This window comes from Bombus pascuorum, chromosome 9 (assembly GCF_905332965.1).
Source record: "Bombus pascuorum chromosome 9, iyBomPasc1.1, whole genome shotgun sequence".
In the NCBI taxonomy this organism is placed as follows: Eukaryota; Metazoa; Arthropoda; class Insecta; order Hymenoptera; family Apidae; genus Bombus; species Bombus pascuorum.
In genome coordinates, this window is record NC_083496.1 from 7,239,740 (window position 1) to 7,252,509 (window position 12,770).

General features: G+C 31.7%; 3 protein-coding genes across 3 annotated transcripts; 1 reads left to right on the top strand and 2 right to left on the bottom strand.

Moving 5' to 3' along the window:
- Positions 1-609: 609 nt before the first annotated feature.
- On the bottom strand, positions 610-2,249 carry LOC132910558 (baculoviral IAP repeat-containing protein 3-like). Its single transcript, XM_060966330.1, has 4 exons — positions 2,045-2,249; positions 1,083-1,930; positions 916-1,000; positions 610-797 (listed from the first exon to the last, which is right to left on the bottom strand). The coding sequence occupies exons 1-4, from the start codon at positions 2,247-2,249 to the stop codon at positions 610-612; spliced, it is 1,326 nt and encodes a 441-aa protein (XP_060822313.1).
- Positions 2,250-4,407: 2,158 nt separating this feature from the next.
- LOC132910779 (ankyrin repeat and SAM domain-containing protein 6-like) lies at positions 4,408-5,051 on the top strand. Its single transcript, XM_060966750.1, has 2 exons — positions 4,408-4,724; positions 4,812-5,051. Exons 1-2 carry the CDS (start codon positions 4,566-4,568, stop codon positions 4,917-4,919), a joined length of 267 nt encoding a protein of 88 aa, XP_060822733.1. The 5' UTR covers positions 4,408-4,565; the 3' UTR covers positions 4,920-5,051.
- A 3,945-nt stretch (positions 5,052-8,996) lies between these two features.
- LOC132910559 (baculoviral IAP repeat-containing protein 3-like) lies at positions 8,997-10,636 on the bottom strand. The gene is made up of 4 exons (XM_060966331.1): positions 10,432-10,636; positions 9,470-10,317; positions 9,303-9,387; positions 8,997-9,184 (listed from the first exon to the last, which is right to left on the bottom strand). Exons 1-4 carry the CDS (start codon positions 10,634-10,636, stop codon positions 8,997-8,999), a joined length of 1,326 nt encoding a protein of 441 aa, XP_060822314.1.
- Positions 10,637-12,770: the final 2,134 nt, after the last annotated feature.

Genomic DNA, 12,770 nt, shown 5'->3' on the forward strand with positions numbered 1-12,770 from the left:
TTAATATAAAAAATACAATTGTCTTTTAATTGGCTTTATTTAACGAATAGAAAACAGGATAACTATGTATAATAAAACAAAATGTAAGTTACGATTTTTATGATTTGAATATATATATATATATATATATATATATATGTATAATACAGTTTCATTTTACTAACTAAGAGGAATAAAAGAAAAAACAATTAGTTAGTTGCGGAAAAAGTTAACTTCATTCAGATAAGATAAGATACAGAATTCAACGTTTAATTAAGTAACACTTAAAATAAAAAAAATTAAAACATACAAAGAAGAAATGCATTTAATGAGTTTAATTAAGTAACACTTAAAATAAAAAAAATTAAAACATACAAAGTATTATAATTTTAGTACTATTTCTACAGTAATTAGTAAATAGAAGCATGATATTAAACTAATTAAATACATTTCTTTTTTATAAGTCTCTGATATATACACTTAATTCAATGGTAAATAGTATCACAGATTTTAATGTGTATACGTCATTTTTAAAAAATTGTAAAATATATTCGTATACGAGATATGAATATGCTAATATACATATGTACATAATTATATAAATATAAATGCATAGATGTGCATGTGTTATTAAAAAAATACACGAATTTGTGCTTCAATTTCTCTGCCGCAAATTAGGCATTGTCCAAAAGCTTGGGAGCAATACTGACATGTGACAAGGTGTCCGCAAGGTATAAATGTCATTATTGCTTCTCGTTCCTTGCAAACTGTACACCTTCGAGCATCTATCAATTTCTTCTTCTCTTCCTCCAGAGCAGCTAAAACAGTAAACAGAATATGGAAATGTAATATATAATAAAATTTATTGTACGTATACGTATTTCATACAAATTAAAGAATGTATGATCTATCTGTGTTTTGATTTTTATTACTTACCTTGTTTCTTAGGGAGAGTCATCTCGATAACTTCATTGTCACTAGTGGCTTTCTCATGGCTCTCAGCTGTAGTTTGTACTGATGGCTGAAATAAATATAATGTACACAATTATAAATCGGAATTATTAATTATACATATGGTTGAGGCTGCAAGTTTGTCTACTTACCCCTTCGCAAGTATCGTATAACTCTTGGCCTGTTGCATCATTGACGTATTGCGTCCCTCGTACTGTTAATAGATAACTGCAACAGGGAGATAGCATTGCATGTTGAACCCAAGGTTCTTCTTCTGTTTTCCAATTTCCTATACCAACTCCACAGTGGTAACAGGTGGTAATATCTCTTACTCCGGTATAGTAAAAGCCGGCGTCGGCTAATGCTTCACCTGTCTGTTTCATATATGTAGGCCAATTTGCAAATGAATTTAATCTGGATTTGTAAGTACTATAATCCAAATTTTTTGGTTCCTTAACACTTGTTAGTCCCAAACGGCTCAATTCGTATGCCGACGGGTTTCGTGCATATCTTAAAAATCGATGGTCATTGAAATCAAATGAGTCTTTATATTGTAAACCATAAGGGCAAGATATGTTTCTATTTCTTCGTTTTCTCCGTAGATATTTATCAGGATCTTGGCCGATTGGTACGTTATTACAGTGTTCTCTACGAACAAATTTGCAGTCTGGAGAATGCATCTCATGAATTGTCATGGGAGTATGTCCCTCTGACCAGTGTCTTATTTCCAACTGACATTCAAAACAACGGACTATGTCCGCTTCTCCCGTATAATACAGCCCTGCAGCTGCAAAACTGGCAGGGTCAATGAAAGATACGGGACAGTTTTGAAAACTTGATCGTCTTGCTGCTTCAAAACGAAAATCGTCATAATTTTCTTGAATGCCGCGCAACGTGGATGGGAACGATGCAATTGGATAATCCAGCGGCATTTGTATCGGGAATGTTGGCGGCATTCCCGACGTCGATGGCATCGGTGATGTTAAATCAATCACCTCGACTGAAAATGCAAAGGATGTTAAATCAATAACAATTACATGAAATTGGATGTCGAAATGAATTATAAATTCATGTCGAATGTCGGGATGTCGAAACATTTTAACTAATTGTATACCTGTGCATGCGGCTAAATCGTCCTCCGATGTTGGCTCAATCGACAAAGTTGAATGAACCGATGAATTTGAATCAATCGTCAAGGTTGAATCAAGCGATGAGTTTAAATCATCGGACAATGTGCCAGGAGCAGGCACTGATTCTTCGTGTTCCGAAGATTCTGAATTTTCTTCCGCCAAATATCGCGATCTCATTACAGGCATCATTTTATATTGTTAAATTTAAACTGCAGTGTCGTACGAACGAACGACGCGCACTAGGCCACGGTTAGACGAATACTGAATATTCAACCTGTTACTAGACCATGGCTATTTTATTAATTATCCCTTCCACATTACTCCTTCATGGCAATATGGCACTGTGCCAAAGTTGTGGACCAATCAATGCCCCGTACTGTACTGTACTGCATTACCATTGGTTGAATAAGCCACGCCTACTGGGTACAGCGCGAGAATGTACTTCTTACTCACTTTCCGAAACGATGCCGTTTTTCAAAGAATTCTTGTTTGCTTTGTTTTTACTTGGCAATATTAACACTTTGTGTAAAATATCAGTAAAAACTGCTACGGAATTTCCATATCGTTATGTTTCATATTTCTCATTCTCGTCAACTTTTAATGGATACATTGTTTCCTCTTTCTGGTGTTCACGGTCCTATTTTAAGGATCGAAGGCAATACTTTAACTAATTGTACACCTGTGTATACGTGGTTACACAGTTTAGTAAAAGGATAATTACGGTCGAAACAGTATTGTCTCAAAGCTCAAGTAATTATTCCGTGTTTAATTTTAATAAATAACACTAGCGTATACACGGCCTCGGTATTAAACACCGCGGGTTATAATAAAATTATTTTTCCAAACAAGTACGCAATTTGTTTAATATGTGAAACATCTCATACAGGGTTTCTGCAGAAAAATTCAATCGTTTGTAACATTTTATATAATTATTTTGAAATAAAGTTCCCGCGCGATGCGAATAATAAGACGCTGTAGCATTGTGTTATGTTACATTTTATCTGTCATATCATATTATATCATATTATATATATATATATATTATATATATATAATATATCGATCTCAAAAATATATCCCCTTTGTCTCTTTTCGCAAATGCTCCTTACGTTTGGCAACAATATACCAATAGTTTGGCACTGAAATTGTTAATTGCGTTTGCACTAGATGATAGTAAAAACGAATATTGAAGCTATTGCTTAAAGCAATACACTTAGCATGAGAAGCAGTGAAATCTTGAAAAATATCGAAAGAAACGTTCTCGTTTGACAAATGCGAAAAAAAATGTCGAGGAAGTAGAATCATTAAAATTGACGATGCCTATGTTTTGTTGATGACAATCCTGAAATTCCTAAAATGAGTGACCATTCTCATTGTTGAATGTCTGTAGCAGGTGTTTATATTCGTGTTCAATGTAGCAGCGCATCTACGGTATCTGTTTATCCTCATTTCGCATGTTTTTCTGATTTTTCTTTATCTTTCTCTAGCATCTTGCATTTTATGCGTCTTAGGCAGCAAAGATCATGAGCTGGAAATCTAAACTGGCTTTTGGTGAGATAAATGTCATGTTGGTATCATAACTAGTTCCTATATCCAGATTTAGTGCAACTGCTAGCGATTCTCTTCTGTTTTTCCCCGTCCGTCAAGTTTCCTTTTATCTGCGTATCCGATGTGTCGTAAATGGCTTTGCAAGGTGGTGAAATACTCAGCATACAAAACTAATTAATCTGTATGAAACAATTAAATATGGAAACCAATGAAAATGAAAAGCAATGTAATAACAGCTTAAAACAGTATCTGCAGAAGGATAACATCCAAGCAAACAACTTGCTATTGAAAGAGTTGTATATGGAAAAATTCAAGGGTTTATTATAAATTGATATAAAAAGATTACTCTGAACAATCTACCCTATTCTATAAATTATTTCAAGAAATGCAAATATAACAGCTGTTTCTTCCATATTTATGTAAAAAGCTATTAGATGAGTTTTCAACTAACCTATACTCTATGATGCCATCATTTTGTTTAACAAAATTTCAGCTGATTAATGTTTTTGTAAATTAAAAATTAAAAAAATATACAAGTATTGCTTAGAAAATGTTTATTTTAGGATTTACTACCACAGTACATTTTTTCACGATATTGTACATTAATATAATCTTTTTGTCTTTTTGTGCAGTTGAGACTTCACGGAGGAATGCAGATCTCTTCTTAAAACACTTATTGGTAAAACCATTACCTTGGAAGTTGAAGTTTTCCACACAATAGAGAATATGGAAGCTAAGAACCAAGAAATAGAAGGTATTATTACCATCAATGCTAGCAATTCGCAATTGATACATATACAAAATAACTAGGATATTCTAATTTAACTATATTGTTTGCAAAGATTACAGTCCATACGGCCACAAGATTTAAATATTCAACACAAAGAAGATCTTGATACTACTCTTGAATATGCGCTTGAATTTAGTCCATTGCGCCAACAAAATGTTCTGCCAAATATGAATGATGAAAATGTATTTGGAGAAAATACACCAACGCCACCACGTTACAGGCCACCTCCAAGAGGAATAATTTTAAATTCAGAAGAAGCAAAAATGTTTGTTTTACTAAAACATTACGGATTAGGTCAATACGTGCCTATATTTCTCCAACAAGAAGTAAATATGTTATCAAATTATGTGTTATATATATATAAGTATATGCATAAAATTTTATTATAAATTAATATTGTAAATTTATTTCAGGTTGACATTGATTTGTTTATGACTTTAACTAATGAAGATTTAATTGAAATTGGTATAAAAAATGAAGCTGACAGGAAAGCTATATTAGAAATGATAAATAGATCATAAAAAATCAGCGACGCAAAAAGAATTTATAACCTTTTATTAATTATATCTAATTATATACTATTATTTTATTTGTTATATACTAAAGCTGCTATAATGTATAAATTTAAAAATATAATATGTCATGTTATAGCATGTTAGTATTATTTCTTATACTAACTTAGTACCCTTAAGAACACGTATGATACATTTCTATTTTTCCTTCTAAAGATACATTTACATGCATTTACATACGAAATGACTGTAAAATTGTTGTATTCTCGATGTGTGATTATACTTTATTAATAAGTACACCTCTTTTTGCTCTTGGATCATGTGGAATTTAGACAACCACTCAATTCACTATTCTTCATTTGATCTAACTAATTTGTTTTTGCCATTGTCTCCGCAATGTTGTTTTGATCCTATTTAATAAATTATAGAATGATTATATGTAATTTTTACTTAATCATACAGAATTTAGAAACATAAATATGTGTATACTGGATAAAGATGAGCAGCTATCTTTATCAGATTTAGCTTTTGATAGTTTCTCCTTTAGTGTTAAATGCTTTTCTCTTTGATCTTTTTCTTGCGGTAGCAATATTTAAATAGAGACGATTATAAGCGAAGCATAAACAATGAAAGATAAAATTTTATAATTTACAATTCAAGTAATTACAATTTTTAGGTATATTTGTAAAGGTATATTATTATCTTAGTACCACTTTGATTTTCTTTTACATCCTTGTTGTTTAATTTTGTAATTGTACATTATGAATTTGTAGCACTATTCACGTCTTTTGTCAATCCATCTATATATCTATCAGAAAATTCTAATTGTGAGATAATATTACCCTTTTCCTTAAGATACTTACTTAATCCTCTGTCCTTTGGCGATGCATTACCTGATTTTATACTCAAAGGTTTCCGTATGTAATGGAGAATAGATTTTATTTGCGACTATTGAATAGAAATTATTAAATATTCTGTGTAACTCGCTGTATCAAATGGAGCATATCTTTGGATATCTGTAGCCATTTGTTTACCACAAACTCCCAGTAATTTCATAAGCATATCAGATAAAAAATGTGTAATTGTAGATTCTTTTTCTCTATTTGGAATAATTTTTGAATGGACTACTTGGTACACACGTTTCAGTATATCTAAAAACTTTAGATTTGCAATTGAAAAATTTAATTTCATAAAATAAAATTCCATTATAAAAAATGTGATATAATAGTTGGTGAAAGATAGTCTTCAAATCTGATATATGGAATTTTAAGTATTTCTGCATGAAATTGCAAGTACATTTTCCTTTCTAAAAACTTTTTAATGTTAATATTTTTCACATTATTTTAATATTAGTTATACGAAGAACAAAATTAGATTTTTTATTAAGCCCTATTAGTGTATCTAATTTTAATGCTCTAGATCCTTCTATAAAGTTATAAAAATGTTTTCCTTGAACAAAATAATCATCAACTTTATTCCACAAAGTATCTATCTTAGTTTGTATCGTATACCTAAGACAACTTTTATAAACTTCTTTAGTAATTGATGTTAATCCTTGATACTGACAGAAATAAAAACCAGTTTATCATTGAAATCATATATTTAGAGTCAATAAAGATTTGTATCGTGAACATACGACTATTTTAAAATTTCTCAAAATTTTGCCCAATCTACCAGTTTCAGAAAATTGTTTATGCGTTATAACAAATATATATCTTTCTGTACCCATTACTGGTGAAGCAATAACTTCAGATATTAAATGAATAAGTAATCTAAAATTTTATTGTTAGTAAAATATAAATAAATATGGATGATGAACTTCAACAAAATCAATTTCGCAAATTGCACAATATAGGTTACTCATTTCCGGAAATAAAGCGTACAGAACCGATTGTTCTTTTTTTTTTTTTTTTTTTTATTAATTAAATTACAAGCATCCATTATATATAATTGCTTGCTATTCTTGATTATTTTATGTTCTCGTAGATCCAATTTATACTAACAATTTTTCAAAAACGTATTTTCGAACGAATAGCCAACATTTAAAGTTCTAAAAGTCGTAGTAGTATTTTAAATATGATTTCTATGAACAGGCTTTATTCTCAATTATCTTAAAATTAAACTTGTATGTGAGACATCTAAATTTTTCATATTTAAAATAAATTTAAAATCTTGTTAAGTAAAGAGACGGCTCTTTTTCTATTACCAACATATTATCTCATTTCGCGGTTACTGAGGAGTTTATATTATGTATATTGGTACGAATCGCTGAACCGCTTTGTTCAATAAAGTGCGCGAAAAATTGAATGTAACTACATATTAAGATGTAAGCGTAGCTTTTTTAATAGAGACTTGCTTGAAATTATCCCTTAGAAAACAAAACGCTTTTTAATAACCTTGCATGGCTGAACGAAAACCTTTTAATTTATTGTGATTTTTAACGACTAAACTTAATGTTTTTCAATAGCGTATTTCCTGCATTTTGAATTCTTATTCACCCCCTGCTACAATACTGGCATCGAATTTTTTAACCAATATATAGATGTATTTGGCATTTCAGTTATGTGAACGTGATTTCAAATTTCGATTCTAAATTGCATATTGATATCGCTAAATATAAGGCCATATTCGTATGTAACATAACGGTTCAGTAGCGTCCAATTATGTTGTATATACGTAACTTCAAGCCATTTGAAGTAAACGGCGCGTAATTCAAGTTTCAATACTACGCATAGTGTATTCGGTAAGGAATGAGTTAATTACTATGTACTTACATAAATAGTTATCATAGACACCATGTAGTTCTCCCATAGAATGATAGAGGTGGATAGCGCGTTCTTACAGGTGAGTTGAAGATTATGTTGCAGGACAGAGATAGTGCTCTACGACATACGACCATGGTGCCGAGTGTCGAGGTATTGCACTCTCTCTTAGATTTTTTTTAAGAAACCAAAAATTATTGACCTTTTCTTGCAATTTTTCTAATTTGCTAATTTCGACGTGTAGAATGCGAAAATAGAAGTTTTAAGGCGAGGAATCTACTGGTTTAAAAGTTATGACTATCTAAAGCTGAGCATATTTTGGCTATTTTACTGCCATTTTTACACGTTAATTTGACGTCATATTGCTTCTATCCATCATTCAGTTGGTCCGTACAGATGTACTGAAATTTACGGGAAATTACATAGATTATACAAGTCCGCAAGTATTTACTAACATAACAGCTGGTCTCATGAGTGGCGAGGAGTAAAAAATGGCTCAAACCCAATTCAATCAAAGTTCAAAATCACATTATAAAATGACCGCCAGCTAAGTGTATTTATGTATTCACTGTCAACAGTTCCATTTACTGAACTATAAACTATTTACTGAATTACAAATAGAAATCGAAGTTGTAAAACACCTTGAAAATGCTCAGTTTTACAATCATAAACTTCTAACTAACAAGTTCCTTGCATTAAAACTTCGAGGTTTTGTTAATATAAAAAATACAATTGTCTTTTAATTGGCTTTATTTAACGAATAGAAAACAGGATAACTATGTATAATAAAACAAAATGTAAGTTACGATTTTTATGATTTGAAATATATATATATATATATATATATATATATGTATAATACAGTTTCATTTTACTAACTAAGAGGAATAAAAGAAAAAACAATTAGTTAGTTGCGGAAAAAGTTAACTTCATTCAGATAAGATAAGATACAGAATTCAACGTTTAATTAAGTAACACTTAAAATAAAAAAAATTAAAACATACAAAGAAGAAATGCATTTAATGAGTTTAATTAAGTAACACTTAAAATAAAAAAAATTAAAACATACAAAGTATTATAATTTTAGTACTATTTCTACAGTAATTAGTAAATAGAAGCATGATATTAAACTAATTAAATACATTTCTTTTTTATAAGTCTCTGATATATACACTTAATTCAATGGTAAATAGTATCACAGATTTTAATGTGTATACGTCATTTTTAAAAAATTGTAAAATATATTCGTATACGAGATATGAATATGCTAATATACATATGTACATAATTATATAAATATAAATGCATAGATGTGCATGTGTTATTAAAAAAATACACGAATTTGTGCTTCAATTTCTCTGCCGCAAATTAGGCATTGTCCAAAAGCTTGGGAGCAATACTGACATGTGACAAGGTGTCCGCAAGGTATAAATGTCATTATTGCTTCTCGTTCCTTGCAAACTGTACACCTTCGAGCATCTATCAATTTCTTCTTCTCTTCCTCCAGAGCAGCTAAAACAGTAAACAGAATATGGAAATGTAATATATAATAAAATTTATTGTACGTATACGTATTTCATACAAATTAAAGAATGTATGATCTATCTGTGTTTTGATTTTTATTACTTACCTTGTTTCTTAGGGAGAGTCATCTCGATAACTTCATTGTCACTAGTGGCTTTCTCATGGCTCTCAGCTGTAGTTTGTACTGATGGCTGAAATAAATATAATGTACACAATTATAAATCGGAATTATTAATTATACATATGGTTGAGGCTGCAAGTTTGTCTACTTACCCCTTCGCAAGTATCGTATAACTCTTGGCCTGTTGCATCATTGACGTATTGCGTCCCTCGTACTGTTAATAGATAACTGCAACAGGGAGATAGCATTGCATGTTGAACCCAAGGTTCTTCTTCTGTTTTCCAATTTCCTATACCAACTCCACAGTGGTAACAGGTGGTAATATCTCTTACTCCGGTATAGTAAAAGCCGGCGTCGGCTAATGCTTCACCTGTCTGTTTCATATATGTAGGCCAATTTGCAAATGAATTTAATCTGGATTTGTAAGTACTATAATCCAAATTTTTTGGTTCCTTAACACTTGTTAGTCCCAAACGGCTCAATTCGTATGCCGACGGGTTTCGTGCATATCTTAAAAATCGATGGTCATTGAAATCAAATGAGTCTTTATATTGTAAACCATAAGGGCAAGATATGTTTCTATTTCTTCGTTTTCTCCGTAGATATTTATCAGGATCTTGGCCGATTGGTACGTTATTACAGTGTTCTCTACGAACAAATTTGCAGTCTGGAGAATGCATCTCATGAATTGTCATGGGAGTATGTCCCTCTGACCAGTGTCTTATTTCCAACTGACATTCAAAACAACGGACTATGTCCGCTTCTCCCGTATAATACAGCCCTGCAGCTGCAAAACTGGCAGGGTCAATGAAAGATACGGGACAGTTTTGAAAACTTGATCGTCTTGCTGCTTCAAAACGAAAATCGTCATAATTTTCTTGAATGCCGCGCAACGTGGATGGGAACGATGCAATTGGATAATCCAGCGGCATTTGTATCGGGAATGTTGGCGGCATTCCCGACGTCGATGGCATCGGTGATGTTAAATCAATCACCTCGACTGAAAATGCAAAGGATGTTAAATCAATAACAATTACATGAAATTGGATGTCGAAATGAATTATAAATTCATGTCGAATGTCGGGATGTCGAAACATTTTAACTAATTGTATACCTGTGCATGCGGCTAAATCGTCCTCCGATGTTGGCTCAATCGACAAAGTTGAATGAACCGATGAATTTGAATCAATCGTCAAGGTTGAATCAAGCGATGAGTTTAAATCATCGGACAATGTGCCAGGAGCAGGCACTGATTCTTCGTGTTCCGAAGATTCTGAATTTTCTTCCGCCAAATATCGCGATCTCATTACAGGCATCATTTTATATTGTTAAATTTAAACTGCAGTGTCGTACGAACGAACGACGCGCACTAGGCCACGGTTAGACGAATACTGAATATTCAACCTGTTACTAGACCATGGCTATTTTATTAATTATCCCTTCCACATTACTCCTTCATGGCAATATGGCACTGTGCCAAAGTTGTGGACCAATCAATGCCCCGTACTGTACTGTACTGCATTACCATTGGTTGAATAAGCCACGCCTACTGGGTACAGCGCGAGAATGTACTTCTTACTCACTTTCCGAAACGATGCCGTTTTTCAAAGAATTCTTGTTTGCTTTGTTTTTACTTGGCAATATTAACACTTTGTGTAAAATATCAGTAAAAACTGCTACGGAATTTCCATATCGTTATGTTTCATATTTCTCATTCTCGTCAACTTTTAATGGATACATTGTTTCCTCTTTCTGGTGTTCACGGTCCTATTTTAAGGATCGAAGGCAATACTTTAACTAATTGTACACCTGTGTATACGTGGTTACACAGTTTAGTAAAAGGATAATTACGGTCGAAACAGTATTGTCTCAAAGCTCAAGTAATTATTCCGTGTTTAATTTTAATAAATAACACTAGCGTATACACGGCCTCGGTATTAAACACCGCGGGTTATAATAAAATTATTTTTCCAAACAAGTACGCAATTTGTTTAATATGTGAAACATCTCATACAGGGTTTCTGCAGAAAAATTCAATCGTTTGTAACATTTTATATAATTATTTTGAAATAAAGTTCCCGCGCGATGCGAATAATAAGACGCTGTAGCATTGTGTTATGTTACATTTTATCTGTCATATCATATTATATCATATTATATATATATATATATTATATATATATAATATATCGATCTCAAAAATATATCCCCTTTGTCTCTTTTCGCAAATGCTCCTTACGTTTGGCAACAATATACCAATAGTTTGGCACTGAAATTGTTAATTGCGTTTGCACTAGATGATAGTAAAAACGAATATTGAAGCTATTGCTTAAAGCAATACACTTAGCATGAGAAGCAGTGAAATCTTGAAAAATATCGAAAGAAACGTTCTCGTTTGACAAATGCGAAAAAAAATGTCGAGGAAGTAGAATCATTAAAATTGACGATGCCTATGTTTTGTTGATGACAATCCTGAAATTCCTAAAATGAGTGACCATTCTCATTGTTGAATGTCTGTAGCAGGTGTTTATATTCGTGTTCAATGTAGCAGCGCATCTACGGTATCTGTTTATCCTCATTTCGCATGTTTTTCTGATTTTTCTTTATCTTTCTCTAGCATCTTGCATTTTATGCGTCTTAGGCAGCAAAGATCATGAGCTGGAAATCTAAACTGGCTTTTGGTGAGATAAATGTCATGTTGGTATCATAACTAGTTCCTATATCCAGATTTAGTGCAACTGCTAGCGATTCTCTTCTGTTTTTCCCCGTCCGTCAAGTTTCCTTTTATCTGCGTATCCGATGTGTCGTAAATGGCTTTGCAAGGTGGTGAAATACTCAGCATACAAAACTAATTAATCTGTATGAAACAATTAAATATGGAAACCAATGAAAATGAAAAGCAATGTAATAACAGCTTAAAACAGTATCTGCAGAAGGATAACATCCAAGCAAACAACTTGCTATTGAAAGAGTTGTATATGGAAAAATTCAAGGGTTTATTATAAATTGATATAAAAAGATTACTCTGAACAATCTACCCTATTCTATAAATTATTTCAAGAAATGCAAATATAACAGCTGTTTCTTCCATATTTATGTAAAAAGCTATTAGATGAGTTTTCAACTAACCTATACTCTATGATGCCATCATTTTGTTTAACAAAATTTCAGCTGATTAATGTTTTTGTAAATTAAAAATTAAAAAAATATACAAGTATTGCTTAGAAAATGTTTATTTTAGGATTTACTACCACAGTACATTTTTTCACGATATTGTACATTAATATAATCTTTTTGTCTTTTTGTGCAGTTGAGACTTCACGGAGGAATGCAGATCTCTTCTTAAAACACTTATTGGTAAAACCATTACCTTGGAAGTTGAAGTTTTCCACACAATAGAGAATATGGAAGCTAAGAACCAAGAAATAGAAGGTATTATTACCATCAATGCTA

Bases quoted from the DNA above. Each gene is read 5' to 3' on its own strand.
- LOC132910558 (XM_060966330.1), bottom strand. From the start codon at position 2,249: ATGATGCCTGTAATGAGATCGCGATATTTGGCGGAAGAAAATTCAGAA. The intron at 1,931-2,044 runs GTATACAATTAG...TTGCATTTTCAG, and splicing joins CGATTTAGCCGCATGCACAG to TCGAGGTGATTGATTTAACA. The intron at 798-915 runs GTAAGTAATAAA...TTACTGTTTTAG, and splicing joins GACTCTCCCTAAGAAACAAG to CTGCTCTGGAGGAAGAGAAG.
- LOC132910779 (XM_060966750.1), top strand. From the start codon at position 4,566: ATGAATGATGAAAATGTATTTGGAGAAAATACACCAACGCCACCACGT. The intron at 4,725-4,811 runs GTAAATATGTTA...AATTTATTTCAG, and splicing joins CTATATTTCTCCAACAAGAA to GTTGACATTGATTTGTTTAT.
- LOC132910559 (XM_060966331.1), bottom strand. From the start codon at position 10,636: ATGATGCCTGTAATGAGATCGCGATATTTGGCGGAAGAAAATTCAGAA. The intron at 9,388-9,469 runs GTAAGTAGACAA...TATTTATTTCAG, and splicing joins TATACGATACTTGCGAAGGG to CCATCAGTACAAACTACAGC. The intron at 9,185-9,302 runs GTAAGTAATAAA...TTACTGTTTTAG, and splicing joins GACTCTCCCTAAGAAACAAG to CTGCTCTGGAGGAAGAGAAG.